The sequence below is a fragment of the Macaca mulatta genome, chromosome 3 (genome assembly GCF_049350105.2).
Source record: "Macaca mulatta isolate MMU2019108-1 chromosome 3, T2T-MMU8v2.0, whole genome shotgun sequence".
In the NCBI taxonomy this organism is placed as follows: domain Eukaryota; kingdom Metazoa; phylum Chordata; class Mammalia; order Primates; family Cercopithecidae; genus Macaca; species Macaca mulatta.
Window position 1 is genome coordinate 124,120,681 of NC_133408.1, and position 26,909 is coordinate 124,147,589.

At 35.5% G+C, this 26,909-nt stretch overlaps 1 protein-coding gene across 19 annotated transcripts in view; it reads right to left on the reverse strand.

The window, feature by feature from the left end:
* PPP1R9A (protein phosphatase 1 regulatory subunit 9A) overlaps positions 1-26,909 on the reverse strand; it is a 384,913-nt gene that overhangs the window by 31,487 nt on the left and 326,517 nt on the right. For all 19 annotated transcript variants that reach the window (XM_015134297.3, XM_015134296.3, XM_015134293.3 and 16 more), the window contains 4 exons: positions 13,400-13,453; positions 10,679-10,908; positions 9,072-9,168; positions 8,800-8,971 (listed from right to left, as the gene is read on the reverse strand). In XM_015134297.3, coding sequence (XP_014989783.1) covers positions 8,800-8,971; positions 9,072-9,168; positions 10,679-10,908; positions 13,400-13,453 — 553 coding nt within the window. The remainder of the gene's footprint in view (positions 1-8,799; positions 8,972-9,071; positions 9,169-10,678; positions 10,909-13,399; positions 13,454-26,909) is intronic.

Genomic DNA, 26,909 nt, shown 5'->3' on the forward strand with positions numbered 1-26,909 from the left:
CATTCACTTTTCTTTTAGCGACTTTCCATCTAATCAATTCTGGCTTTGATCACGCCTTTAACCTTACTTTAAAATTATAGGTTCCAATGCTAAAAGAGAATGCTTAATGCACTCTCAAACTCTATCAGGAAATAAATCAGATGTGGTGGTAGGGGTCTGGCCTTGCTTCAAATCCACAGGTATCTGAAAAGAGCTGCTAATTTTGAGGGCTCAAGAGATTGGCAAAAAGGACAAAGAAAATGATGTCTTGGAGGAGGACTCCAATGACCTTAGGAACACACTTATGGATATAAATGTCTGGCTGATGCTATCCTTTTTTATTTTCTTACTAAACATTAAACTAATATGTATTTTTTAGCCTAAAAAATCTTTTGTGGTTTGCTTATTCTTACCTTTTAATTATTTTAAAGTTTCTATTCTAAAACATTTACATACAAATGTATACCAACAATGTAAGTCATATGAAAAAACAACAAAAAAAAGACAACCCTGTACCTCTATCAAGCCTAAACTATAAAATTATTACTTTTGAAGCCCTCTCTGTTCTCTATTTCTAGTTGTAACCCCTGTGTTTTCTTCTAGTTATTCCATAAATTTATCCCTAAAGAATATATTGATTAGTCTTTCTTGCTTTTAAACTTCAGATGCATGGTAGTGAATTGTATATAATATTCTGCAAATTGTTTTTTAGTTAGCTGGTTTGTTTGCTCAACATTATGTTGAAAGGTGTAACTAAAATTAATTAACTTTTTTACTGCAGCTATACAAACAATGCTACATGGAATGTTTTTGAATATGCCTTTTGGTATACATTGACAAGAGTTTCTGGAGGATATATATACACATCGAAGTAAATTTGCTGGGCCATAGGATTTTCACATCTTCTATTTTAATGGATAATGCTAAATTATTTTAATGAAACAGTTTTATGAATTTTCCTGTTTTTCCATGTTCTGGCTATCACATTTTACTGTGAAACTTTATCTTTGCCAATTGTTTGATTTTTGCTAGTGAAGTTGAATGTCTATGTTTACTAACGTTTAGGTTCCTGTTTTTGTGAACTTCTTATGCATTGCCCATTTTTCTACTATGTTGGTTGTGTTTTTCCTACGATTTATGTGAGTTCTCAATTTATTGTGGACAACAATATTTTTTTCTTAGTTATTCATGCTACAAATATCCTCTTCAATTTTCGGCTTCTTTCCATGTACTTTATAATGTCTTTTAATGATCAGATTTTCTTAATATTACAGTGGTCAAATTTACCAAACCTTTTTATGATTTGGAATTTTTGTGTCTTAAGAAATCATATGAAACCTACATTTTCTTCTAAGCGTGTTAAGTATTGTCTTTCAAATTTGAGACTGTAATCTATTTGGAACTTATTTCATGAATAATGTGAGGTGGAATCCAATTCATTTTTTTCCATATGGATGGTCAATTTTCCTAGCACCATTTATTAGTCCATCCTTTACCCACAGAACTGCAGTGTCTGCTCTGTATTATTCTCAAATTGACGTAAATGTGTCAGTCTGCTTCCGGACTCCGTATTCTGCATATTAGTCCACTTGACAGTTGTTGAGACTACACCACATGGTCTTAATCACTTTTACTTCATAATGAATCTCAGTATCTAGAAGAACAAGTTCCTCACCTTGTTCTTCCTCAGGAGAACCTGGCCCTTATTCTGGGCCAAGCAATTCATCCATATACATTTTAGAAACAACTCACTATTCCAGAACACAACTATGTAAACAGCTTAAATCTCATAAACATGTATTAACTCCATCTCCAATTAAATTGTTTGTTAAGATATACAAATATGCACTCCACTAATTACAAAAAAGAAAAACAAAAACAAAAAACCATATTCAAGGTATTTTCCAGGGAGTATAACCTGTAGCTCATTGCCCTTCAATATTTATAAAAAGCTAATTTAAGAACTATAACACATGAATGGGAGATATCTTAATGAATACTCAGCTTGTACTCTCCTGCAAATATCTTTTTTTCTTTTATTTATTTTTTTGGAGACAGAGTCTTACTCTGTCGCCCAGGCTGGAGTGCAGTGGCCTGATCTCGGCTCACTGAAACCTCAGTCTCCTGGGTTCAAGCGATTCTCCTACTTCAGTCTCTTGAGCAGCTGGGATTACAGGCACTGCCACCAAACCTGGCTAATTTTTGTATTTTTAGTACAGACGGTGTCTCACCATGTTGGCCAGGCTGGTCTCGAACACCTGACCTCAAGTGATCCACCCACCTTGGCCTCCCAAAGTGCTCGCATTACAGGCATGAGCCACCGCACCTGGCCTCTCCTGCAAATATTATCATTTATCAATTAGAATTTATAAATTATATCTGTAGGTATCCACTAAAAGAAGAATAAAAGCTAATATAGAGAAAAATGAAATAAGAAGAAAACACTTGATTAATCCAAAAGAAGGCAAGAAAACACAAAAGAACAAATAGGAAACAAATAGTAAGATGTTAGATTTAAACTCTACATATTAGTAAATAAATTAAATAGCAACTTTTAAAGTGCATTTAAAAAATAGAGATAGACTGTAATAAAAAAACAACAATTACATACTGTTTACAAGAGATATAGAAAGGTTGAAAGCAAAAGGATAAAAAAAGATACGCAATACAAACACTAATCAAAAGATAGTTGACACAGCTCTCTAAATACTGGATAAAGTATATAGTAAGGTGAAATACTAGGAATAAAGAGGAATACTTCCTAATGATCAAAGGACAATCTACCAGAAAGACTGAACAATTCTAAACTGAATATATCTATTAACATCACCTTAAAACACATAAAACTGACATAGCCAGAAAATAGATAAGTCCACAATCACAATGTGAAATTTTTTACACATCTCTTTCAGTAATATATTCTAGAAGTTTTGAACAATATAATTAAAAAACTGGGGCAGGGCACGGGTGGCTCACGCCTATAATCCCAATACTTTGGGAGGCCAAGGCAAGTGGATCACCTGAGGTCAGGAGTTCGAGACCAGCCTGGCCAACATGGTGAAACCCCATCTCTACCAAAAATGCAAAAAACAAAATTAGCGGGGCGTGGTGGCTGGTGCCTGTAATCCCAACTATTCGGGAGGCTGAGGCAAGAGAATCACTTGAACCTGGGAGGCAGAGGTTGCAGTGAGCTGAGATCACACCACTGCACTCCAGCCTGGGAAACAAAACTTCCTATCAAAAAAAAACACAAAAAAACAAAAAAACAAAAATGACTTGACATACATGACAGTCCTTTCCTCCCCTTTCCCCTTTCTCCTTTCCCCTTTCCTTCTCTCTCTCTCTCTCTCTCTCTGATAGAGTTTTGCTCTTATCACCCAGGCTGGAGTGCAATGGGGCGATTTCAGCTCACTGCAACCTTGGCTTCCTGGGTTCAAGCAATTGCCCTGCATCAGCCTCCCGAGTAGCTGGGCACCTGCCACCACGCCTGGCTAATTTTTTTGTATTTTTTAGTAGAGACAGGGTTTCACCATGTTGACCAGGCTGCTCTCAAACTCCTGACTTCAGGTGTTCCACCTGCCTTGGCCGCCCAAATTGCTGGGATTACAGGTATGAGCCACCGTGTCTGGCCATGACAGACTTTTCTACCTGAGCACCAAGCTAGTCAACAGTCCCATGATATCCTATCCATCCCCTCTCCTCAGTAGCTTAATTCCTTTTACTGAACACTATTTTGTATATTTGTATGATGACATTAGCCAACACTGAGGGTCACTATGTGAAAATATCTTAGTAAAATCATTAGTGGATCTCCTTTAAGGATATTATCAATATCAACAGTACCGTTTGCCACAAATCATGCATTATTTTACTTGTTACCAGTAATTGTATTTTCCTTTAGCAGTTTGTTTTTATCTTATAAATACTGTGAATAATATAATTGACAAGGGTTTCCTTTTCCTTCTGGTAATTAGAAAGCCTAGAGCCAAATTGAGGGTCCAACCTTATAAAAAGTGTAATTGTGATATATTTGGTTGCAGCATCATTTCTGGTTCCATTCATTCTTCTCTCTCATCTTACCACTTTCAGTTCCCCTATCCTGTCACATAAAGTGTCTCTCCAAATTACTTCTAGACAGTACACGAATAAATGAATTATGAGAATTTTAAAACACATGGGTAGTAGAAAAGACAGATACTCTTAATGGCAGTGTATTTTCTCTTGTTATTCCTGATAAAGACCCTATTTATTAAATCTGAGTAAATTTCAGAGAAGTGAGTAAATACAGAGAAATAAGATTCTCTAACAACTGGGTCACAAGAAGCAAATACCAAGTAGATGAGGCCTGATGACCACAGAATTGGCTCGATTCAATATGTAAGCTGACTCAGAGTTCCACTCACATGTCTACAATTTCTGGGTCTGGGATCAGGGAAGTTGAGTTTAGGATACACGTGCAGACTACCACCTTGGGGATCTACTTTCGGGGTATCTGGGGTCTTACTGCAACAGCCAAACCATTTTGTGGAAAAAGAGTAAGAGAGAGGAGAGGAAATAAAAGGGATTATTTTCATATTCTTATGCTCCTTCCTCTAGGATAGTTTAAAATTAGCTGGGAAGTACCTAAGAAATATTCCTATTTTTGAAAAAATCCAAGACTGAGTAATTAATTTCAGCCACAATCTATTATGAAAGTCTAGACTTTTCTATGAGCTTATAGGAAAGATTATAACTTTCCTATAATCTTTTATAATCCTTCCTATAATCTTGCAATTTAAATATTTTCTTCTTGCTCAGTTTTCATTAGAGCTAAGGAACAGTAAGCAACTAAGGGAACAAAGTATAAAATGCTTTATATAACCCTCCTTGTTCACACTTTTGGGAAGATAACATGCAGTGTTACCTAACTGGTGGTCCACTGATGGAGTAGGTAGGTGTGAGAAGGAAATGAAGCAGCACTTGGTAGCAATATTCAAACTTCACAGAAATCCTTGAGTTACATTTACAGACCTGCAAGTGACTAAGTTCCTGTTATGCCTCAAGACTGTGAATGGGTCTCAATGCTTACAAAATTATGTACAAACCTTTCTGCAGTCAAAGCCCACTTTCACTCCAAGAACACACTATGCCATTTCAAATGGCTCTACCTTTTTAACATAAAGACTATGAATCAGAAAAAAGTTATGCTAATGTTATTCAATTTTCTCTTCTTTGAACTCCCTCTCATCTTTTGAGATGCTTACATAGTACCTTAAATTCTATTTATTTGTCTCCTACCAAACTTTTCCTCTTTCATCCTTGATCCCACAAATCATATACCTTGCAGTATAATCAGCAGGACCTAGTACTTTCTTTCTGCCTAGTAGCCACTCCTTCTCTTACAAGTCAGTGTGCCACCTAAAGCCTTCCTGGAAGCAGGTTTTCAGTGTTCAAAATAATTTTTTAAATGATATCATACTTACTCCTGATCTCTCATGGTAGAACAGCCAGAATATGCCTTCATAGGTAACTTCCACCTACTGGCTCTAGTCTTTCTTTCAGTATCTCTGTGGGATATGCATAATCCTTTAGCAAACCAGCCTACAAAATATTTGAAGCTGCAAACGGTATCAACATAAGGATCCTGGAATTTCTACAAGCTCAGAACGTGTTGCTTCTGTGACTTTTCTAGAAAATCCAATAAAACTAATATTACAAGCTTTTAGCCTACCAAGATCACGCTAACATACCTATTCTCTGTTTTTATCCTAATCCTGGCATTATTTAGGCACTAAGAAATGACAAGCATGAAAGAGCAGCAGGGCATAATTATCATTTCTCCTCTCCTGGAGCACAAGGAAAATACTTGACCAGCACACTAGTATAAACTAGAATGGATTTGGGGTCTGTTATGGCTCTTGGTGGAAAAAAATTTGTTACATCAGCTTTCTGTAATCATGATAAGAAAAAAGTGTTAGATTACATTCAATAACAAATTTGTATTGATGATTGTTATCAAAATTTTAATAATACTTGAGTTGGCTTAGGTTTTAGAGATAAACACACAAATGGTGGTCAAACATAATTTTAAATTTGTGCTAAATTTCTGTATGGTTTGGAAAAAGCTTTTACTCATCAAAAATCTGTAATTCAATATTGAGAGTCACATCATTTTGGATGAGCATGAGTACACATGAAGGAACGGCTGCTCAGAGGCTCTTCCTTCCTTCCTCCTTTGCCTGCCTTCCCTTCCTTTTACTATTTCATTCTGACCGTTTTCATTGATCTACACTTGATTATTCTTTTGCTTCATGAACTACCTCAATGCCTAAAAACATGCTAAACCACTCATCCTACCACTCTAGTGCCTGAAAAGCAAACAGAATTGGACAGTCGGTAGAAAGTGGGGAGCATGACACTTGCATCTCATGAGCAGGAGCCTTGGAACTACTGGAAGTGCTATCCCTCTCCTGGTACAAAACGGTGGTGGTGGATTTTTAAATGTGGAATGGCCTATGTTAGGTCTGCAGCCTTACTTTTCTTTCTAAACCTCTAGTATTTCAGCGTTCCCTAGCAACAGAAGCAAAGGATCAATTTAGAAAAGTGCTTTCCAGAGCATTCCTATCCAGCTACTGACCAAGCCATTTTAGTTTATGTGATCAAGCAACTGAAATTCAAAGAGATTTATCACTGACTGTCCTCACAGCAAAACTAGAAGAGCACTTGATATGTATGCTACTAATATCTGAGATGACCGATTCTACCTCTACTGCACAAGCATGGATTGGTTTCAGTAAGAATTAGTAGTCTCCACATCTCACTGTGAACTGACAGTGTTGCTAGGGAAACTGACAATTATGTGGCAAAATGGAGGGTGTAGAATAGAAAAAGGGTTCAGAAGAAATGTAAGGTTTTGATCCAAATGGGCATGTTAATAGTATAGTGTGTTGATCTTCCATAGTCATATAATTTAATAAATACCATTAATTATATGTTTGACAAGATACAGATGTCTAAACTGAAAGAAATGAATAGAAATGAAAAGCTACTAGATACTGCTCATATTTTGTGTATGCCACAGCAGGAATATGTATTTATTACATATAAACTATAATTTTTTAAAAGTTAAAATAGTCAAAAAGGTAAAAAATTTGGTTTGATTTCTGATGTTTTTCTTTAGATATCAATCTTATAGTGTTCCAGGTATAAAAATTATAATTCCATAAGAGCTCGAATAAATTACTTTTTTGGCTTCAAAGACTAAATCATATAGTCTCAAAACAGGTCATAAAGTGGTGAAGAAAGAAATACTACTTTTAAAATACTATACACAGTAATATCAACCCAGAGAAGCTAAATACTCTTCCTGAAGTCACACAGCTCCTCACTTAGTGGTAATGCTAATGCTAAATCCTCCTCTTTCAGCTGCCTAAGAGGCACTATTTATAAATTACATCCTGTTTAGGGAAAACCCATTAGAAGGATATAAACCCAGTGAATGGATTCAAATCTCCAGATATCATTTTAATTTTAAATGAAGATTTCTAATACTTTCCATTTTTAATGGCTAAGAGTTTAGTTCTAAAAGTTCATGATAGGATATAAACACTTGCTTATCAGGAAAACCTCACTGGACACATTTTAATATGTGAGAAAGATCATGAAAACTCTAAAAAGCCCATTATAACAGGGTTTTACTGCACGTCAAAGTGTTGCCTCTGAGTTGTCGGTCCTGTCATGACAACCCTGCTGCACTACATTCTTTTATTTTCATTTTCCAGGGACTACTATGTATAGATTTAAAAAGATGAAGCCACACATTCCTGTGTATTTATCTTTATAATTATTATGTTTTCTAATTTGCAAATACACCAGAGATATTAAAAGTCATTCATGTTCATACACGTACAATCTAAGAATAAGAATGGTGTGTGTGTAAGAACATAAGTAATTTATTTATGGTTGGTGTATGAATGAAGATAATCATCTATAATCATTTATAATACAAAATGTCTCCAGTGTTTTGGTCTTATTTCGTCTTTGACATGAAAGACCTAAGTATACATGAGTACACCATGGTAAAAGCACAAAACTATATGGACTTCGTTAACTACATAAATCTCAAGTGCTGAAAGCAGCAGTCTGCCTTCTGATATTATGAAAAAGATCTTTATTCTAGTGACTTAAACATTCTAAAGCTTGGCTGGGCGCGGCAGCTCATGCCTGTAATCCTAGCACTCTGGGAAGCCAAGGCAGGTGGATCACCTGAGGTCAGGAGTTCGAGACCAGCCTGGCCAACAAGGCAAAAGCCCACCTCTACTAAAAATACAAAAATGGGCTGGGCGTGGTGGCACATGCCTATAATCACAGCTACTGGGGAGGCTGAGGCATGAGAATCGCTTGAACCTGGCAGGCGAAGGTTGCAGTGAGCTGAGATTGCACCACTGTACTCCAGCCTGGATGACAGAGTGAGACTCTCAAAAAAAAAAAAAAAAAAAAAAAATCTAAATCTTATTCATTAACACGTAAGTAGTGTAGTTCATCCTAGATAGGATGAACTATAAAATTTATAAGGTAGTTTATTAAATCTGTCAATTTTATGATGATTTAAAAATAGTATTTAGCTTGTCTTTAGCTGGGATTTATTAATTCTACATATTAAAGTATTTATTTTTGATAAGATAAGAGCTAAAATGATTGGCTCCTATTTTGACAAGCCTTTTCTTCTTTCCCATAGAAGGAAGGTATTTCCAACTTTTAAATCTCTGGGCCAGAAAAAGAAAAATAAAAGGCCAATTACACAGTTATGAAAAATGATTTTTGTGGTTGGGTTAAACAAACCTTGACTTAGGCCATCTTGGCAAGATGTTTGCTTGACATCCAAGTTCTCCATGGTATCCCCTTTAGAGACTTCACCAAGAGATGTTCTTCTCTCAAAGATGTTGTTATTATTGTTAACTTGAGTACCATTTTGCTTCAGTAGCCTGAATACCTCAGCTTCCAAATCTCTAATCTAGGAAAAACAAATCCATTCATAAAACTCTAAACCAGCACTCCTCTCCAAGTACAGCAAAACCATCTTATTATTTAGTGTCTTAGGGAACACAACTCACCCGCACTTGGAGGCCTTGCACTTCCACAAGATGAGCTTTTTCCAAATCTTCTATTTTCTTTCTTTCTGCTTCCTGTCTTTTGATGAAATCAAGCTCTCTTAAGAAGAAAATAATAGTTCTGATTATATCATACACTCAATAAATGAAAGTTCTTATCTGAAACAATAAACTGCATAGTAGGATAAGCAATTGAACAGTTATTTAAATGGACAACATTCAATCAGTTAGAGGAAAATGTATAGTAATGAAAGAAACCAAAACATCTTTAATGGGTCACAAGGCAAAGAAAAATGATTTGATTCTGCTTATTATAGCTTATTATAATTTTCTTTTGTAGCTCCTGATTCTAGAACACCCATACATATTTAGATAGGAATGACTGCACTAATGATCCAAGTTGGGTAATTTAGTGGAGACAATTACTTGTCAGGTAGAAATAATTCCATTTTTCCAATGTTATAAGCGTAGTACAGTAAACTGATGTAACTAGATAAGAGTTCAAAAAAGATAACTATAAGATTTCTATGAATAACAGTGAAGAGGGGCTGGGTGGGTCAGAAACATCATGAGGGACACTCACTTATAGACCTAAGGATAATAGGGGGAAAAGAGAAATAACTCCATTTTGAAAACCTGGAATAGAATATGCAAATTTAGCAAAATTTACTATAAAATTATTTCATGAAAAAGAGTTTGGCAAAAAGTTAAAACAGTGATGTATTGAATTTATAGTCACAGAGAATAATTACTCCCCTTTTATCAAGAAATTTTTGATAGCAATCTCTTTTAAATATTAAAAACATCCTTTCCATAATAGGAAATAATAGAAATATGGTGAATCTTACATATATGCTTAGCTTCTGAGGCTTGACATGGAAAGCTAGAAAAGGTATTGGCACTACTTATTTGTTCTAACTAGCCAGAAGTAACTGATGAAAAAAATCTAGTAAAAATCTCCGTGGTCAGTCTCCGTGACATTACATCGAGATCCAAGGGATGGAAGCAAAGGAGCAGTAGCTCAGAAACAGCTGCTGAAAATCAAAAACAGAATGTGGTAATGGTCTCTCTCCCTGCAGTGAACTGAGGCCCTCCTGATTCTCTCAACAGCTGAGAAATGCAGAGTGGCAGGGCAGGGGGCCTTGCTAGTCGATATGTGCGCTGTCTGTAGTGGGAAATTCTGTAGCTACTGATCTAAGAACAGAGGAGCAGCCTGATTCAGGCCCCAGCTGCGGCTTGCGTGCTCCACATCCAATAGTCAGTCATTCTGTATGACTTTCAGCTGGGCTTCTTGCTTCTAAATCACAGAGGTGTTTCAAAAAGAATAAAGAAATTCAGATGTTTTAACAGTTACTAACAACAATTAATTATCAAAAATAGCCAAGAGGCCTGGTAGTCAAAAACTATAAAATATACAAAACATAATCTCATGAAAAAGTAATAGAAGTGACTTCCAAAACTTAATGTGTATTTACGCTGTAACTATGCTCCTGGATAGGAAAGATATCTCTGAAGTCATCTTTTCTATTCCACTAGATATTACAAAATTATTGGACATAAACCTTCTTTAGACAAACACAACTATTCTTTAGTCATTAGAAGTTGCTTACTTTTGTTGAAAATCCTTGATCAACTTCTTTGCCTTGTTGTATTTCTTTTCCAAGGCCTGATACTGGCTTTGAGTCTCTTTGAGATGTTCATTCACTGTGTGGCATAATGTTTGGGCCTCAATCCAGTAGCTTTCCAACTTCAACATTCTTTCCTTATTCTCTTCTATGTTTTGTTGGAGTTGGGTTTTTTCTAGTTCCCACCTCACTTTCTCATTTTCTGCTGCCTGCAGCTGGAGAAAGCAAATGTCAAGGAAAAGATAATTTGGCCATTTTGTAGCAAAAATCTCTCATTTTTATAGCATGTTGTAGATCAAGTCTGTTATCATAAATAATCACTGAAACCACTTAAGATGAGAAAAGCAAGTATTATTTTTATAAATCCATAGATGATAAAATGGAAGCCTTGAAAAGTGAAATGATTTGTCCAAGGTCACACATTTGATAATAAAACATGGATTGGATTCCACATCGCATGATATTTCCATCACATCATGTGATCTGAAATGCTGTGAGCAGTAAAAGATGTTTCAGAGTTTGATAGGGATCTCTTTTAAATATTAAAAACGAATGTCAACATGTTTTGAGAGTTTTTTTAAAAATATACAATCATATATAAAAAGTTAACTAAAAAGGGAGTGGAGAGGGGCAGGGAGGATAGAGGAGTTAGAAGCACAGTGTGGCCTAATGGTTAAGAAGCGCTCTCTGGAGTCATTCAGCATAGATTTGAATCCCAGTTCTGCCATCATTGGCCATTAAACCTTGGACATGTAATTGAAGTTCTCTAAGACTCAATTATATCATCCATACAACAGAATTGTGATATAACACATCAGTATGCTTGAAATAGCTCCTTGGGCACAAGAATCATCTGATAAACATTAACCACTTTCACTCTGCTTTTAAACCTTTTGATGATCTTATTTTGTTCTTTATTTCAATGAACATGAACACAGTCTACAGTTCACTATTTTACATGTAGTGTAATGAACTTATCAAGCTTTATAAACCTAAATTCCCATAAAAATATAAAAGATAATGTAAGTAAAAGTATAAATTGTTGCTTGGTTAATTTAAGTCCCTCCCACGGAACAGAAAGCCGTAACCAGCTTTTTGTTTTTCTGCTTCTAGGGACTCTTAGGAATAGAGAGTAAACTAGTCTAATACCCTCATTTCTACAGAAATCCAAGACTGATCATTTAGGTGAGGGCTCAAAAGTCATTCCCAATAACTCTCTGGCCTTCAAACTGGTACTTTATCTACTTTATATGCCTTCTTTAAATTTCAAAATGATGCAAAGTCATTATAAACTATCAATGTTCAAAATCATATAGCATTTAGCAAAAGTAAACATGTATTTATATACACACACATCTATGTTTTTGCAAATATTTTTAACTAAACACATTTGCAAAACAGTTTACAAAGTTAGAAAGCAGCCAAAACAATTTCAAGATTAGGAATTCTATTATCGAAATGAATAATAAAGAATCATAATAAAGTGTTAATCTGTGGATATTACATGCCACTGTAATGATGAAACAATATAAAAATGCTAATTTATAGTATTTTCTAAGTTAAATGTCTATAGTCTAATACATAAGCTCCATTAAAACATTTACAATCACAGAGAAAAAGAGATCTTTTTAAAACAACAATTTAAAATATCTTCAATTCTTTCTATGTCAAGAGATAATAACAATTTAAAACAGGAATAGGTTATTTACTGCATCTTTTATTAAGCAATGTTTTGTATCAAGTTGTTTATTTAGCAACCACTACTAATTTGAAATTATTATTCACGGAGCTGGACTAACACTGTGAATGACATATAGATGTATTTTGACTACAGAGCTGCAGAGTAAATTAGCTGAGAATAGCATTTAACCAAAATAGCCTTGGTAATTCATCTCCATTTAAAACACATGGAGAAACCAAAACAAGTGTTCAATGTGAACAACAAAACAGATCATTAGTGGTGGTGGTTGGGGGGTGATTATGTCTTAATTTTTAACAGACCAGGGAAACAATAAAGAATATTGCTTTAAAAGTAATTTAAAATATATTTTTAAATCTTTGAAATTGTATATTTGATAAAACTAAACAAAATTGCTAGAATTGGGTCTCATACAAGTGCCTTAAAGTTTGTCAATTAAAATATATAGACTAATAATACATACTCCCTTTTATCAAGACCTTTTCTCCCCCACAAATTTAAATTATATGAACCAAACAACTAAAAATTTTCAGTAGTACCTGGCACTTAAATTATGCATGTATTAAGTTTATAATATTTAATTATTAGAAATTAGAACTTGTTTATAAAAAATTGATGTGCTATACTAAATTTGTTCCTACAAATAAATGATTAAATCTATTTATAATAAGGTAAGTAAAGAGGAGATATAGTAGCTTTGCTTAAGGAATTAGTAATCAAAACATACTTTGCAAGTTTGAACCATTAAAAACATTACTTAAGGAAATCTCAGAGGCCACATATGTGCAAATACATAAATATATATATCTAAAATATTGTGTAATTTGCACTGAGGGGGATGTGGGTGTTTGCTCTCACTGGCAAGTTTGTCTATGTACCTAACAGTGAAAATGAATCTATCACATTTGTATTCTTTCAAATATACAGGGACAAATCCTAGGGTTGAATTTATTCATAGTATCTGAAGTTTAAAAAGTAAAATTCAAACACCATGTTTCGGTGCTTACCTTGGTCTTCAATTTTTGAATCTCTGCTTCTGTAACTGCATGTTTGATTTGCAACTGAAAATTGAAAAGAAAGAAAAAATCTGAACTAAGAAAGTGTATCTATATTTGTAAAGCCTCAGCAGCTACAAGAATGCCTTATTACATAGTAAAAGGCCTAGAAAAGTGCTGCAGTGCAGCAAGTTGTAAATTAAAGTGTCTACTGTGTGAAATGACACTGGGTGCAAACTAATTAAACACAGTTTATGGTCTATACTCCCTAACATCAGATTAGGTTACCAATTTAATTGCTCAGGGACCAAGAGAAGAAAACACTTTTTACTGCCCTCTTTGCAGCTCTTCCTTTATGGTTTGAGTGTCAAGGAACTGTTTCCTTGCTAAGCCTAGCTAACTGAACGGCATAAGCAGGCAAGTGAGCTGGTAATGTGATTTAATTCCAAACCTGGCAGTGTGAAGATTTATTCCAAATCTGCAAGAAAGGTGGCGCTATGGTCCTGTGAGTTGCAAGCACATTCTGCTCAGCAGCTCGGCTGCAAAGGGAGAGAGGAGGACTGCAGTTGCACGGGGAAATCTGATATATATTTTTTATTTTAATTGCAAGAAACGTACAGATCCAGATTTCTGTCTTCCAAAAGATCTGCTCCTTTTAAAGACTCAGATCCCCAATAGCTTCTGCTACAGCTTATTAGCATAAGAGTAACAGTTTACATTTGTTTTGCTTGTCCCTCCCCCGCTTTGTTTTCTTTGTAAGGGAAGAAGAACAAACTGAACGAATCATTCATTTTCCTTAGGGGATCAATAAATACCCCCAAATTTAAGGAAACAACTTATGGGTTCACAATTTCTTGTCTGAAATCCTTGGGGCCAGATGTTTTTGGAAGTCAGCATTCTTCCAACTTCAGAAAGGTAGTTAAGACGTATCTTCTACAAATTGTTTATTATCCACAGCAGGGTCTTTAGAGGCACTCTATAGTCAAACACATGACTTATTTTTGCCACCAAACATGAATATTCCCACTAAGTGAGGTACATAAAGACTGTAAATAGCATCCTGTTAGGTCAGGTTGTACCACTAAATTAGTTTGACACAAAATTACAAAGACGACTGGGGGCATTTTGGATTTAAGACTGTATACATGAGGGACCATAAACTTTTACTACTACTGTAATCAAGTAAGGCTAAGAGGTTTTCTTATCAGAAGTGAGTGAGTCTGACAGAAGGACAGAAATGTGGAGTTTTCAGACTAGCAATGTGAACCTGTAGAGACTATAGCACCTCCTAAACCTCAGCCCTCTCTTGGGTTTGCAACCTGTATTCCCTTGGTTTTTACCAAGTTCGTGGGGACACGTGGGAAGGATGATAAGGGGAAGATGGAAGAATCAAGGACAGGTTTATTCAACCCCCTTGGATGCCAGTGGCTAACTGCCCAGAACCTGAGGGTTCCTAAGTTCCTCGTAAAGTGCTCCCTCCTGTTATGCGAAAGGCCATGAGGTCTGCACTGCCACAGCTCTTGTTACCGCTCTTGGTGCTGAGAGGTGATTTTGAAACTTTTTAGTTTGATTCTGCCCCACTCACACTGCTTACATTCTTCCTGACCTCGTCACTCTGGCCATCTTGCTGGTGTGGCTATTACTCCTTGCACCCTCACTGGCTCCTAGGAGCTTCTATGCTTGAACAGTTTCTAGAGTAGGACCGTATGTGGAAATGTTATTTTTATAAGGCACAAAATCTGGCTCTTTTAGTTTCTTACCACAGCACAAGTGGTACAATTCTTACTTACCTGCCTTTAGCAGATGCTCAGAGCATTAGTGCACCTGGCAAGGAATCTAATCACAAGTTTTCTCAATGACTAGATTGGAAGAAGGTATAAAGACACAACAGTGCTGCTCAGAAATCCCTGCAATTCCCTACCCCCTCACTGATGAGGTCTATGCTCATCCTAAGTCCTAGCCTGGATTGATCTTTTGGAAGCCTGACAACACCAGGCTAGCCAGTCAGATAGGCTTGAATGCCCAGTGGATACTCCAACTGTAGGCTCTTCTGAACTCATTTTAGACACGGGAAGACTAAAGATTAGAGAAGACAACCAACCTGGTCTCGTCCTCACAGTGAATCAGCATTAAAACCAGGACTAAAACCTGGATCTTCTCGTTCTGATTCAATGCCATTTTCCTTAGAAAATAAGGATCAATTCAATAGGCATTCATTGAAGAGTTGCTATGTGCAGGATGCTGTGAAAATAACTTTTTCTCCCTCTAATAAATATTAAGGCTAATCTCCCCCACCAGTATAAACTAATAACGTAAAAAAGGGCAAAAGTACTTAGACATTAGACACATTATATATAAATCTACAAAAACAATGTATATGCACACACACATATATGGCTATGTGCTAAGGAATCCAGAAAATCCATACACTTAGGTGATTCTGGAGGATTTGCAATTGTTATTGACAAGATCTACTTCTTGTTCTTTCAACCATGTGCCAAGCATGAAGGGTAGTTAACTTAGACTGAATTCATCTCTGGCCTACCATGTACTCTATAGAGCATTAGAAAATTACTTAACCTCTCTTATTTCACTTTCCTCACCTGTAAAATTCAGTTCCGTATAAGTCATAACCTTCCTTATTGGATGATTAAGTGATATAACCCATATAAAGCACTTAGCACAGTGGCTAGCATAGAGTACATTCTCAATAACCTCAGCCAGGACCAAGAGAGAATGGTCTGAAGAACTCAAATATGATTACCCCAGCTTCATCTCGCAGTTAAATATGCTAACGGCTGTAAAATGTCACACCTGAAGTAAAATGAACACCTCTGATTCTATTTAAAGAGAAGCAAGAAATCAAAAGGGCAGATTTCACAGTGAACACTGCACTATGGGCAAGTGCCAGATTTTATTAACTCCTGGTAGGGTAACCAAATATGTGGCATGCAGCTTGTTGAGATTTTGGACTTTCTTTTCTCAGATCACTGTGGCTTCTATAAGTTGCTTCTCTGGACCTCAGTTTCCCATATGAAAAATGCTAGATGGAACTCCAAGAGCCCTTTCACATATGACAGGTGGGACATTTACGAAACGAAGAACCTGAAGGTAGTTGTCAAGGTTGCAGAGTTTAGAAATTCTTGTCCTGAGCCAATATTTTCCTTCTTGTGAATAAATACACTAGATTAATCCACAAACTGCGGGACAAACCCAGGTAAAACTGTGAAAGAGCCCATGTTGATCTATTCTACCCTTCCCATCTCACCAAAAATGGATAACAGGAGGGAACTGAACTAATTAGCAGTGAGGTGAGAACAACTGCTGAAAGTTTGGACTGTTACTAAGTACAGCTAAATTCTTTACATATAGGAAAGCAGAATGAATTGTGTAAATTCACGTATTATTCAGAATGGACAAAATTTTCTTAGTACACATAAGGCCTACAATTTAAAATATGTGATTATTTTAATTCTGTATGTACATTAAGAGAATTTTTACAAATCCATCACTATTGACAAGAAAAGCATCAAAAATACACTAACTGAACTCTTTCATTTTACATAGTATGGACCTGTGTCTAGTGAGCTTACGTTGGAAGGCTATTAGTTGCCAAAGCTAGGTTTTAGAAATCTCAGCCCATGGTTCTTTCCACTAATACTAAATTTCTTACATCTGTAAGCCCCTTTATTTTTAATCATCTTCCTTTATCATTGCAAATGACTGGGGGAGGCAGGGCAGGTGTTGTGAACCTCATGGTTCAGATGAGGAAAGAGGCTCAGGGAAGTCACACACCTTCTTCAAGTTCCCACTAGAAACAGGTGGTGGAGTGGAAGCGAAACCAGATTTGACTCTTCCTACCTCTGTTCCTCCCTTAACCATGTATCTAACTGAACCAGTTGCTTTGGGATATATTTTTCATTTACTCTTTCCCCAAACCCCAAGGCATATGTCATCATCATAACCTCTCAGATGAGAAGTTATTACTCCGACTGGAAACCATGGATCACTTCTGGTAGTCTGAGCATTCTGACACTGAATGCAAAATGGTGCTAAATCAGCTGCTGTTGTTATTAATGAAGCTTAGAAAGCACACCTCCACCTCCCTTAATAATCAATCGGCATTTAGTGACTGAGACTATGTGCTAGGTACTATGCTAATCACTGAGGATACATGAACATGACATAGAATCTACCTTCAAGATACTTCATGGAGATTAATAAATACCACCTTGTAAGAATTCTCCAGATCACCCTGTGAGAAAGGTCAGAGGCAACTTGCTGCTGGATGGCTTGTTTAGTCTTTTGTTCTATAGCAAGATCAGATGTCATGTGTCTTTGGCCTGTTTGTCCAGACGTGGACCCTACTTTCCAAGCAAAGTGAGCAAGATGGACCCAAGATATCTCCATTTCATGAGGAAAAGAAAATTGCTTTTCACAGGGGTGAAGGACCTTGACAAAAGGAGCATAGTTGGTTAAAGGTTGAGTGTTCTTATCCTAGAGCAGTTCCCTTTCCACATGTTTAAGAGATTTATGTCAAGAATCAATAACCTTTTCGAAGTACAGGTCCAAGAGTTTGCAAGAATGGTCAGGTAGGCTGCCTGCAGGGATAGAAGGTCAACAGGGCTGGTTAATAGAAATAGAGCCTGAAATGCCTGCTGGAGTTTTTGGGCTTCAGAGAAGCTAGGTTTGGAGAAAAGACTTGGGATTAGGAGGGCATAAATAAAAAGAAAAGGTTAAGAACTGCAGGTCAAAGTCTTTTAACTTACAAGACCATCTTTTTCATCTCTTTTGTCATCTTTAACACGAAAGCCATAGATATGCACCTCAGGATTTCAGCACAAATAAACATACACATTCCTATGAGAACAGGAGTTTTCATTTAACATTCTGAAGGTGTACCTGCTGTGTATAATTTTTTTTTTCAAAAAGATGAATACAGAACATGTACTCATATTACTGGATCGATATAATCCAAATATAACTGTGCTAAAAATAGAAACATCCTTTACACAGAAACTTAAATAGGTGAGACTGAACTTTTGCCCTCTCTCTACTTATCCTGTGAGAGCATGGAAAACATTTTTCTTTAAAAAGTGAAAAAAATCTTTGTAGGAAACGTTTTAAGAGAGCTCTAGTTCTAGAAATATTACAATCAGATAAGAGCAACATTTTCTGCTGTTGCTTTACAAAAGCAAATCAATAACTAATATTTGCAGAGAACTTTATAAAGTGCTTTCTAGATTGGAATCTAAATTTTTACAGTTATATTTATGAGTATTTGAGTGATGTATTACCTACAACAATGTGGCTTCACAAAAGAAATCAAAGTTGTTTTTAACTACATTTTGGTGTTAAGTTGAAGCTTTGCCACAATTCTTTGTAATTTCTGCTGAAAAGTTTACATATGGTATCTATCTTACTTATTAACAAAAGTGTTTTACTTACGGAATCACGTATGCAAAATGAACTAAAACTGGCTGACTGAACAATATCACAATCTAATCTGAATGGTAACACTAATTGCAGCATATGTAGCATAGGGTGAGATTCTCTAACAAGGTCACTCCCTAAGTAGGTACTCATAAACTTGTTATTAATGATGCTGCTGCTGGATGTAGTTGATGGCCTATAATTACAGCTCTTTTTTTAAAATAAGTAACTGTTTGCTATTAAGTAGGCAGCAATTTATAGCTTCCCTACATGTTAGTGGAAACTTTCATAAAGATAATGTTATTATCCCACACATTTTATAACTTTTCTAGATTCTTTTTCATAGACTTAAATAAATAAAATAAACCAACTTTTAGACTCCATTTTTTCTTCAAGAGAAATGTAGAATTTTTAAAAATTGTTGCTATTGCTGTGACTCCTGAGGAGGAATGGCAAGGGAGAAATTGGACAGTCAGTTTAAATGGCACCTGGCTAACAGTTCCTGAGCCAGCCTCGCTGTAACTTCCACTAAATTACCAGTGAAATCACATTAAAAACAGAAAAACTCATAACCAAAAATGAACACAACTAAAAACAACAGTTCATAGAATATAAAAGAGTCATGAAGTTGAATTAAGAAAAATCTATCCAAGATTCCCTCTGACATCAGGGAGACATTTCGTACCACCCTCATTGATGGCTTGAGATCCATTCTGTCCCAAGCAAAAAGTGGACAACCCCTACTGTCTTGCCCAGGAATGGGGCGTCAAACCAGGCTCTCTAACTTTCTCAGTATTACATATTTGTTCAGAAAGCGACTGTTAGGGGGAAATGCAGGAAGGTGGCTGATGCATGGCACACTGCATACTTTCAGCTGCAGACCCTATATAGACGGGTGGCTTCAGTAAGTGCCTTGGTAGCAGTGAATACTGGAAATTACCTTTTTTTTTTTAATCTCTTTAACTTAGAGAACTGTGTGGCAATACTTGGGAGTATCTCACCATAGTACAGAGAATTGCCCTAGATGTCAGACTGCTAGAAAACAGCAACTGGGCTGGAAACAAGGCACCTAAATATCCCTCCTAATCTAAGTCCAGAAATGAGATTCATAATCAAAAAGTGAATAATTACTGACTAACCAATTACTAAAAGGTTTTTGTCTCATTTCAAGATAAAGAAAGAAAAAACAGGCCACCTTAGGTCTACTAACAAATACTGCAAATCAAGGTAAAGAAAATACCAACTTGAACACACAAATAAGTAAACTTGAGAAAATGATGTATCCTATAAGTAAAAAATATTTTAAGATCACTTTTTGAAATTCTAGGATGAAAAGAAAGTACAGCAAGAATGAAGAGTAAGAAAACTAAACATTTAATGAGAGAATTAAGTCATGTTAGAAGTGCTAAAAAGCATAAGCGAATTTGAAGTTAAAAGCATATTTAATTCAATTAAACTGTACACTTAAAATGATGAAGACAGTAAACTATACATGTATATTTTTCCCAATAAAGAATTAACAAAAAGCATAATTAATGCTACAAAAAATAAAATCACTGATATGACAAGACAAATTTAAGAAACAGTCTCAGACACAGAAAAAAAGACAAATTAAATAAAATGATAAAAAAAGTCATAGATACTGATGACAGTGTTTCTAGAAAAAAACGGAAATAGAAAAAAAACTGAAGGAAACATTAATGAACTAAAATGAAAACAAAACAAAAACAAGAGCAATGCAAGCAAATTAAAAAGAAAAATTATCAATGAAAGAAGGCCTATTTCAATAAATTATGCTAAAAACTTTTGAAGTACAAGGTGAAAACAATACAAGCATCCAAATGCAAGCTTTATGTCAGACTTTTCCTTTAAAACACGCTTAAAACAATAAAACTTGCCCTACCACTTTTTCAGGGAAAAAGTTCGTTAATGAATTAGAATGTCATTCTTAGTATGGGAAGATCATGGAAACTATATCCTCCACAAATACTAAAAAAAGTACTTAAAGATATACTCTGAGAATGAGAAAAAATTCAGAATATAAGAATGAAGAAATTATTCTTTAAAAGGAATAATAGTGGATACTGATTAACCTGAGAGTGTAACTGTTGTAAATATCATTAGAAAACTAACCAAAAACATAAGTTTTAAAAAAAAGTGACATTTATATTTTAATAATCTCTCTTAGAACCCAAGATTGTATCAAAATCTTCCATATGAAACATTCAAATGATTATTTGAATTCAAATTATATTTTGTTCTTAATCTTTAATATTTTAATTTTTAATTTTAATTTTAATTTCATTTTTGATATTTTTTTATTTTGTCCTTAAATTTTTAAACACTTTTCAAAAACTTAAAGACAAGCCTTAGTAAAAGCCAATAAACATAAAAGAAACATATAGCATAAAACAAGGTGGGAACACCTATATCTTGCATAATTATAATTATAAACTTAAACTGATTAAATTTTCTTAGTAAAAAATACAGACTCCAATATTATATTTTTATTTGTTCATTTATTTTAAGACAAGGTCTCACTCTCTTGCAAAGATTGGGGTGCAATGGCACAATCACCACTCAACTGCAGCCTCGACCTCCCAGGCTAAGGTGATCCTCCCACCTCAGCCCTCTGAGCAGCTGGAACCACAGGTGATTATATTATTTTAAAGCTACTATAAAACAAAGTGCTACAATTAGGTTTATGTTAAAAATAGGTACACACTTATACACTGGTGTTTATCCAGCAACTGCAAACAAAAGTAGCAGTAAGAATACTGACATCAAAGTATACTTAAAGGTTGATAAATCTTGAAGTCATATTTTACGTACTTTCAATATGGCATCAACCTAGATAACCAAAGCTGTAAGACACAAAATACAACAACGAGGTATAATTTCAGTATATATAATTCTCAATTTCCTAGATTAAGTAAGGAAAAATGAATATGGATCCAGAGGTCTAGAACACATCATGTCACTTTTACCAAAAACACCCATATTAATCTATAATGAAAGCATCACATTCAAAAAAAGAAAAACTTGAAAAGACACTATTATCTGGCCTCAATGTAATAAAACATTAAATAGATTAAAAAGCTACAAATTGAAAAGTTTCCTCAATTGTTCAAGTCAAAGAGAAAATGAAAGTCAAAATAAAAAATAGACTATTTATGAAGTGATGAAAATGAGAAGAATGCACGTTGAAACAAGATGTGGCCAAAGGCATAATAAGAGACAGGTTCATAATTTTGACTGCTTTCATATTTAAACAATCAAGTATGACAATAAATGCAGCATTGGTTGCAAGAAGTTAGAATATGAGTAATCAAACATTCCTAAGAGAAACAGGATGATGGAATAAGTAAAAATACAAAGTTAGGGAGGGGGAAAGTGCCAGTGCAATACAACATAGCAAACTAACATGAGTTATTCCCTGTCTCTCTTGAATTCAACTTTGGAGACGACAAAAAAGAAAAATAGACTATGTATGGGCTTCAGGGTCTTATTCATCAATTAACAAAACAGCTGGTGAGAAACTCATACAGAACACAAATGGTCGCAGATGTCTTTGGAAAACTGAGGATCTGAAGCAGGAGAGTACAGTAACCAGGAATGGGGGCCAGCAATTTAATTTTTCATCTTCTCCATATAACCTGGGTAAGCCTGTATCTGGAGGTACATCAGGGATAGCCTATTTCAGGCCCTGAATCTTGGACCTCCTAGACACTAACTTATCCTTTAGTGCCTTTGGTAGAAACCTTTGGTGTAATGTGGTAAGCTGCAGCACCAGAGATAATAGTGAATTAACACTAGGGCAGCACCAGAATCCCATTACAGTTGGACAGAAAGAAGTACAGGTGAGCTGGAACTAATTATTTTGTAAAAAGTACACTTACAAATATATGTAACTAAAACTCTTCAAATACAAAAAGTTGGCAACAAGAGGAGAGGTAGAGGATGGTATGCTAAGGGTATTATTTTGTTAAATGATAGACATGGATATTGATCTGCTTTATACATTGCCAGGAAAAAAAACCTAAGACTAAGTCAAAATAAGTCAGGGTAATAAAATACAAATGTACAACTTTTAAGCAGCAGATAAAAATTTGATGTACCTAATGGCAAGTAGGTAGAAAGACTTAAAAAAGAAACAAGAAGAAAGCATGGACATTGTAAAATATGAAATAAGGTGGCATACATAAGTTCTAATATTAAAGTTATTAAGGTAAATGTAAATACGTTTGACTCACCAACTAACTGAAAAATACTCCCAGAGTATTATAAAAGTAAGATGTAGAAATAGGTTGCCTAAACGAAACATTTAAACAAGAGAATACAGAATTGTTGAAAATAAAGGGATGGAAAAACTAGATGCTGTGAAACAAATATAAAGAAAAGAAAGCCAGAGTTAATTTTTTATTATGAGACAAAATATAATTTGGGACAAAGTGCACCATAAGGGAGAAGAGAGATGTTATAAATAAAGAAGTTGTAATAATCCTCAACATATATGCAGTTAACAACAAAGATGTAAAATATCTAAAACTACCACTGGTAGGATTACAGGAAGAAATAAATGATGGTAACTGGTGATTTTAATATATGCTTTTTCAGATTTGGTAGATCATGTAGACAAAATATAAGCCATAGTATAGAAAAAAATGTGTATATGTGTTTGTATTATTAACCTTATTTATATTACGGTGGCTCATGCCTGTAATCCCAGCCCTTTGGCAGGCCAAGGCGGGTGGATCACCTGAGGTCAGGAGTTTGAGACCAGTCTGGCCAACATGGCGAAACCACGTCTCTACTAAAAATACAAAAATTAGCTGTGTGTGGTGGCGCATGCTTGTAATCGTTGTGCTCGTTTATAAAAGACATTTCTGAAAATAAAAAAATAGGGGAAAATCTTCCTAATTTATATTGAAGCAAATATAATCTTTGTGGCAGTTAAAAATGTTTTTTTGTTATAACAGATTTTTGGGAAACAGGTGGTGTTTGGTAACATTAAAAAATTATTGAGTGGTGATTTCTCAGGTTTTGGTAAACCCATCACCTGAACAGTGTACACTGTACCCAATGTGTAGTCTTTAATCTCTCACCACCCCACCTTTTCCCTCGAGTCCCCAAAGTCCAACATATCACTCATGCCTCTGTGTCCTCATAGCTTAGCTCCCACATATCAGTGAGAACATACAATGTTTGGTTTTCCATTGCTGAGTTACTTCACTTAGAATAATAGTCTCCAATTCCATCCAGGTTGCTGTGAATGCCATTATTTCTTTCCTTTTTATGACTGAGTAGTATTCCATGGTACATATAAACCACACTTTCTTTAGCCACTCATTGATTGATGGGCATTTGGGCTTGTTCCATATTTTTGCAAATGCAAATTGTGCTGCTATAAACATGTATGTGCAAGTATCTTTTCTGCATAATGACTTCTTTTCCACTGGATCAAATGAAAGAACTTTTAGTTCTTTAAGGAATCTCCACACTGTTTTCCATAGTGGTTGTACTAGTTTACATTCCCACTAACAGTGTAAAAGTGTTCCCTTTTCACCACATCCATGCCATCATCTGTTATTTTTTGTTTTTTTTGATTATGGCCATTCTTGCAGGAGTGAGGTGGTATCACATTGTGGTTTTGATTTACATTTTCCTGATAATTGGTGATGTTGAGCATTTTTCCATATGTTTGTTGGTGGTCATTTGTTTATCTTCTTTTGAGAATTGTATATTAATTCATGTCCTCAGCCCACTTTTTGATGGGATTGTTTGTTTTTTTCTTGCTGATTTGTTTGAGTTCTTTGTAGATTCTAGATAGTCGTTCTTTGTCAGATGTATAGATGGCAAAGATTTTCTCCTAGTCTGTGGATTGTCTCTTTACCTGCTGATTGTTTCTTTCACGGAACAGCAGCTTTTTAGTTTAATTACGTCCCATCTATTTACCTATGTTTTTGTTGCATTTGCTTTTGGATTCTTAGTCATGAACTCTTTGCCTAAGCCAGTGTCTAGAAGAGTTTTTCTGATGTTATCTTCCAGAATTTTTGTGGTTTCAGATCTTAGATTTAAATATTTAATCCATTTTGAGTTGATTTTTGCATAAGTTGAGAGATGAGGATCCAGTTTCAGTCTCCTACATCTGGCTTGCCAATTATCCCAGTACCATTTGTTAATAGTGTGTCCTTTCCCCACTTTATGTTTCTGTTTGCTTTGTCGAACAACAGTTGGCTGTAAATATTTGGGTTTATTTCTGGGTGCTCTATTCTGCTTCATTGGTTTATGTGCTTGATTTTATACCAGTACCATGCTATATTGGTGACTTATAGTATAGTTTGAAGTTGGGTAATGTGATGCCTCCAAATTTGTTCTTTTTGCTTAGTCTTCCTTTGGCTATGTGGGCTCTTTTTTGGTTCCATATGAATTTTAGTCCTGAATGGTACTGTTAAGAATGATGGTGGTATTTTAATGGGAATTGCATGGAATTCGTAGATTGCTTTTTGCAATATGGTCATTTTCACAATATTGATTCTACCCATCCATGAGCATGGAATGTGTTTCCATTTGTTTGTGTCGTCTATGATTTCTTTCAGCAGTGTTTTGTAGTTTTCCTTATAGAGGTCTTTTACCTTCTTGGTTAGTTATAGTCCTAAGTATTTTATTTTTCTTTGTTGCTAATGTGAAAGGTGTTGAGTTCTTGATCTGATTCTCATCTTGGTCGCTGTTGGTGTACTGCAGAGCTACTGATCTGTGTACATTAATTTTGTATCCCAAAACTTTGCTGAATTCATTTACCAGTTCTAGGAACTTTTTGGATGAGTCTTTAGGGTTTTCTAGGTGTACAATCATATCAACAGCCAACAGTGACAGTTTGACTTCCTCTTTACTGATTTGGATGCCCTTTATTTCTTTCTTTTTCTTGTTTGCTCTGGCTAGGACTTCCAGTACTATGCTGAATAGAAGTACTGAAAGTGGGCATCCTTGTCTTGTTCCAGTTTTCACAGGGAATGCTTTCAACTTGTCCCCGCTCAGTATAATGTTGGTTGTGGGTCTGTCATAGATGGCTTTTATTACCTTAAGGTATGTCTCTTCTTTGCCTATTTTGCTGACGGTTTTCATTGTAAAGTGATGCTGGATTCTGTCAAATGCTTTTTCTGCATCTATTGAGATGACCATGTGATTTTTAAATTTTAGTTCTGTTTATGTGATGTATCACATTTATTGACTTGCATATGTTAAATCATTCCTGCATCCCTGGTATGAAATCCACTTGATCATGGTAGGTTATCTTTTTGATATGCTGTTGGATTCAGCTCACTAGTATTTTGTTGAGAATTTTTGCACCCATGTTCATCAGGGATGTTGGTCTGTAGTTTTCTTTTTTTGTTATGTCCTTTCCTGGTTTGGGTACTAGGGTGATACCAGCTTCACAGAATGATTTAGGAAGGATTCCCTCTTTCTCTTTTGGAAAAGTGTCAATAGGATTGGTACCAATTCTTCTTTGAATGTCTGACAGAATTCAGCTGTGAATGTGTATGGTCCTGGACTATTTTTGTTGGCAATTGTTTTACATTATTTTTTCTTTTTTTATTATAATTTAAGTTCTGGGATACATGTGCAGAACATGCAGGTTTGTTACATAGGTATACATGTGCCATAGTAGGTTGCTGCACCCATCAACCCGTCATCTACATTAGGTATTTCTCCTAATGCTATCCCTCCCCTTGTCCCCCACCCCCTGAGAGGCCCCGGTATGTGATGTTCCCCTCCCTGTGCCCATATCTTCTCACTGTTCAACACCCACTTATGAGTGAGAACATGTGGTGTTTGGTTTTCTGTTCCTGTGTTAGTTTGCTGAGAATGATGGTTTCCAGCTTCATCCATGTCCTTGCAAAGGAAATTAACTCATCATTTTCTATGGCTGCATCGTATTCCATGGTGTATATGTGCCACATTCTCTTAATCCAGTCTATCATTGATGGGCATTTGGGTTGGTTCCAAGTCTTTGCTATTGTGAATAGTGCTGCAATAAACATACATGTGCATGTGTCTTTATGGAAGAATGATTTAGATTCCTTTGGGT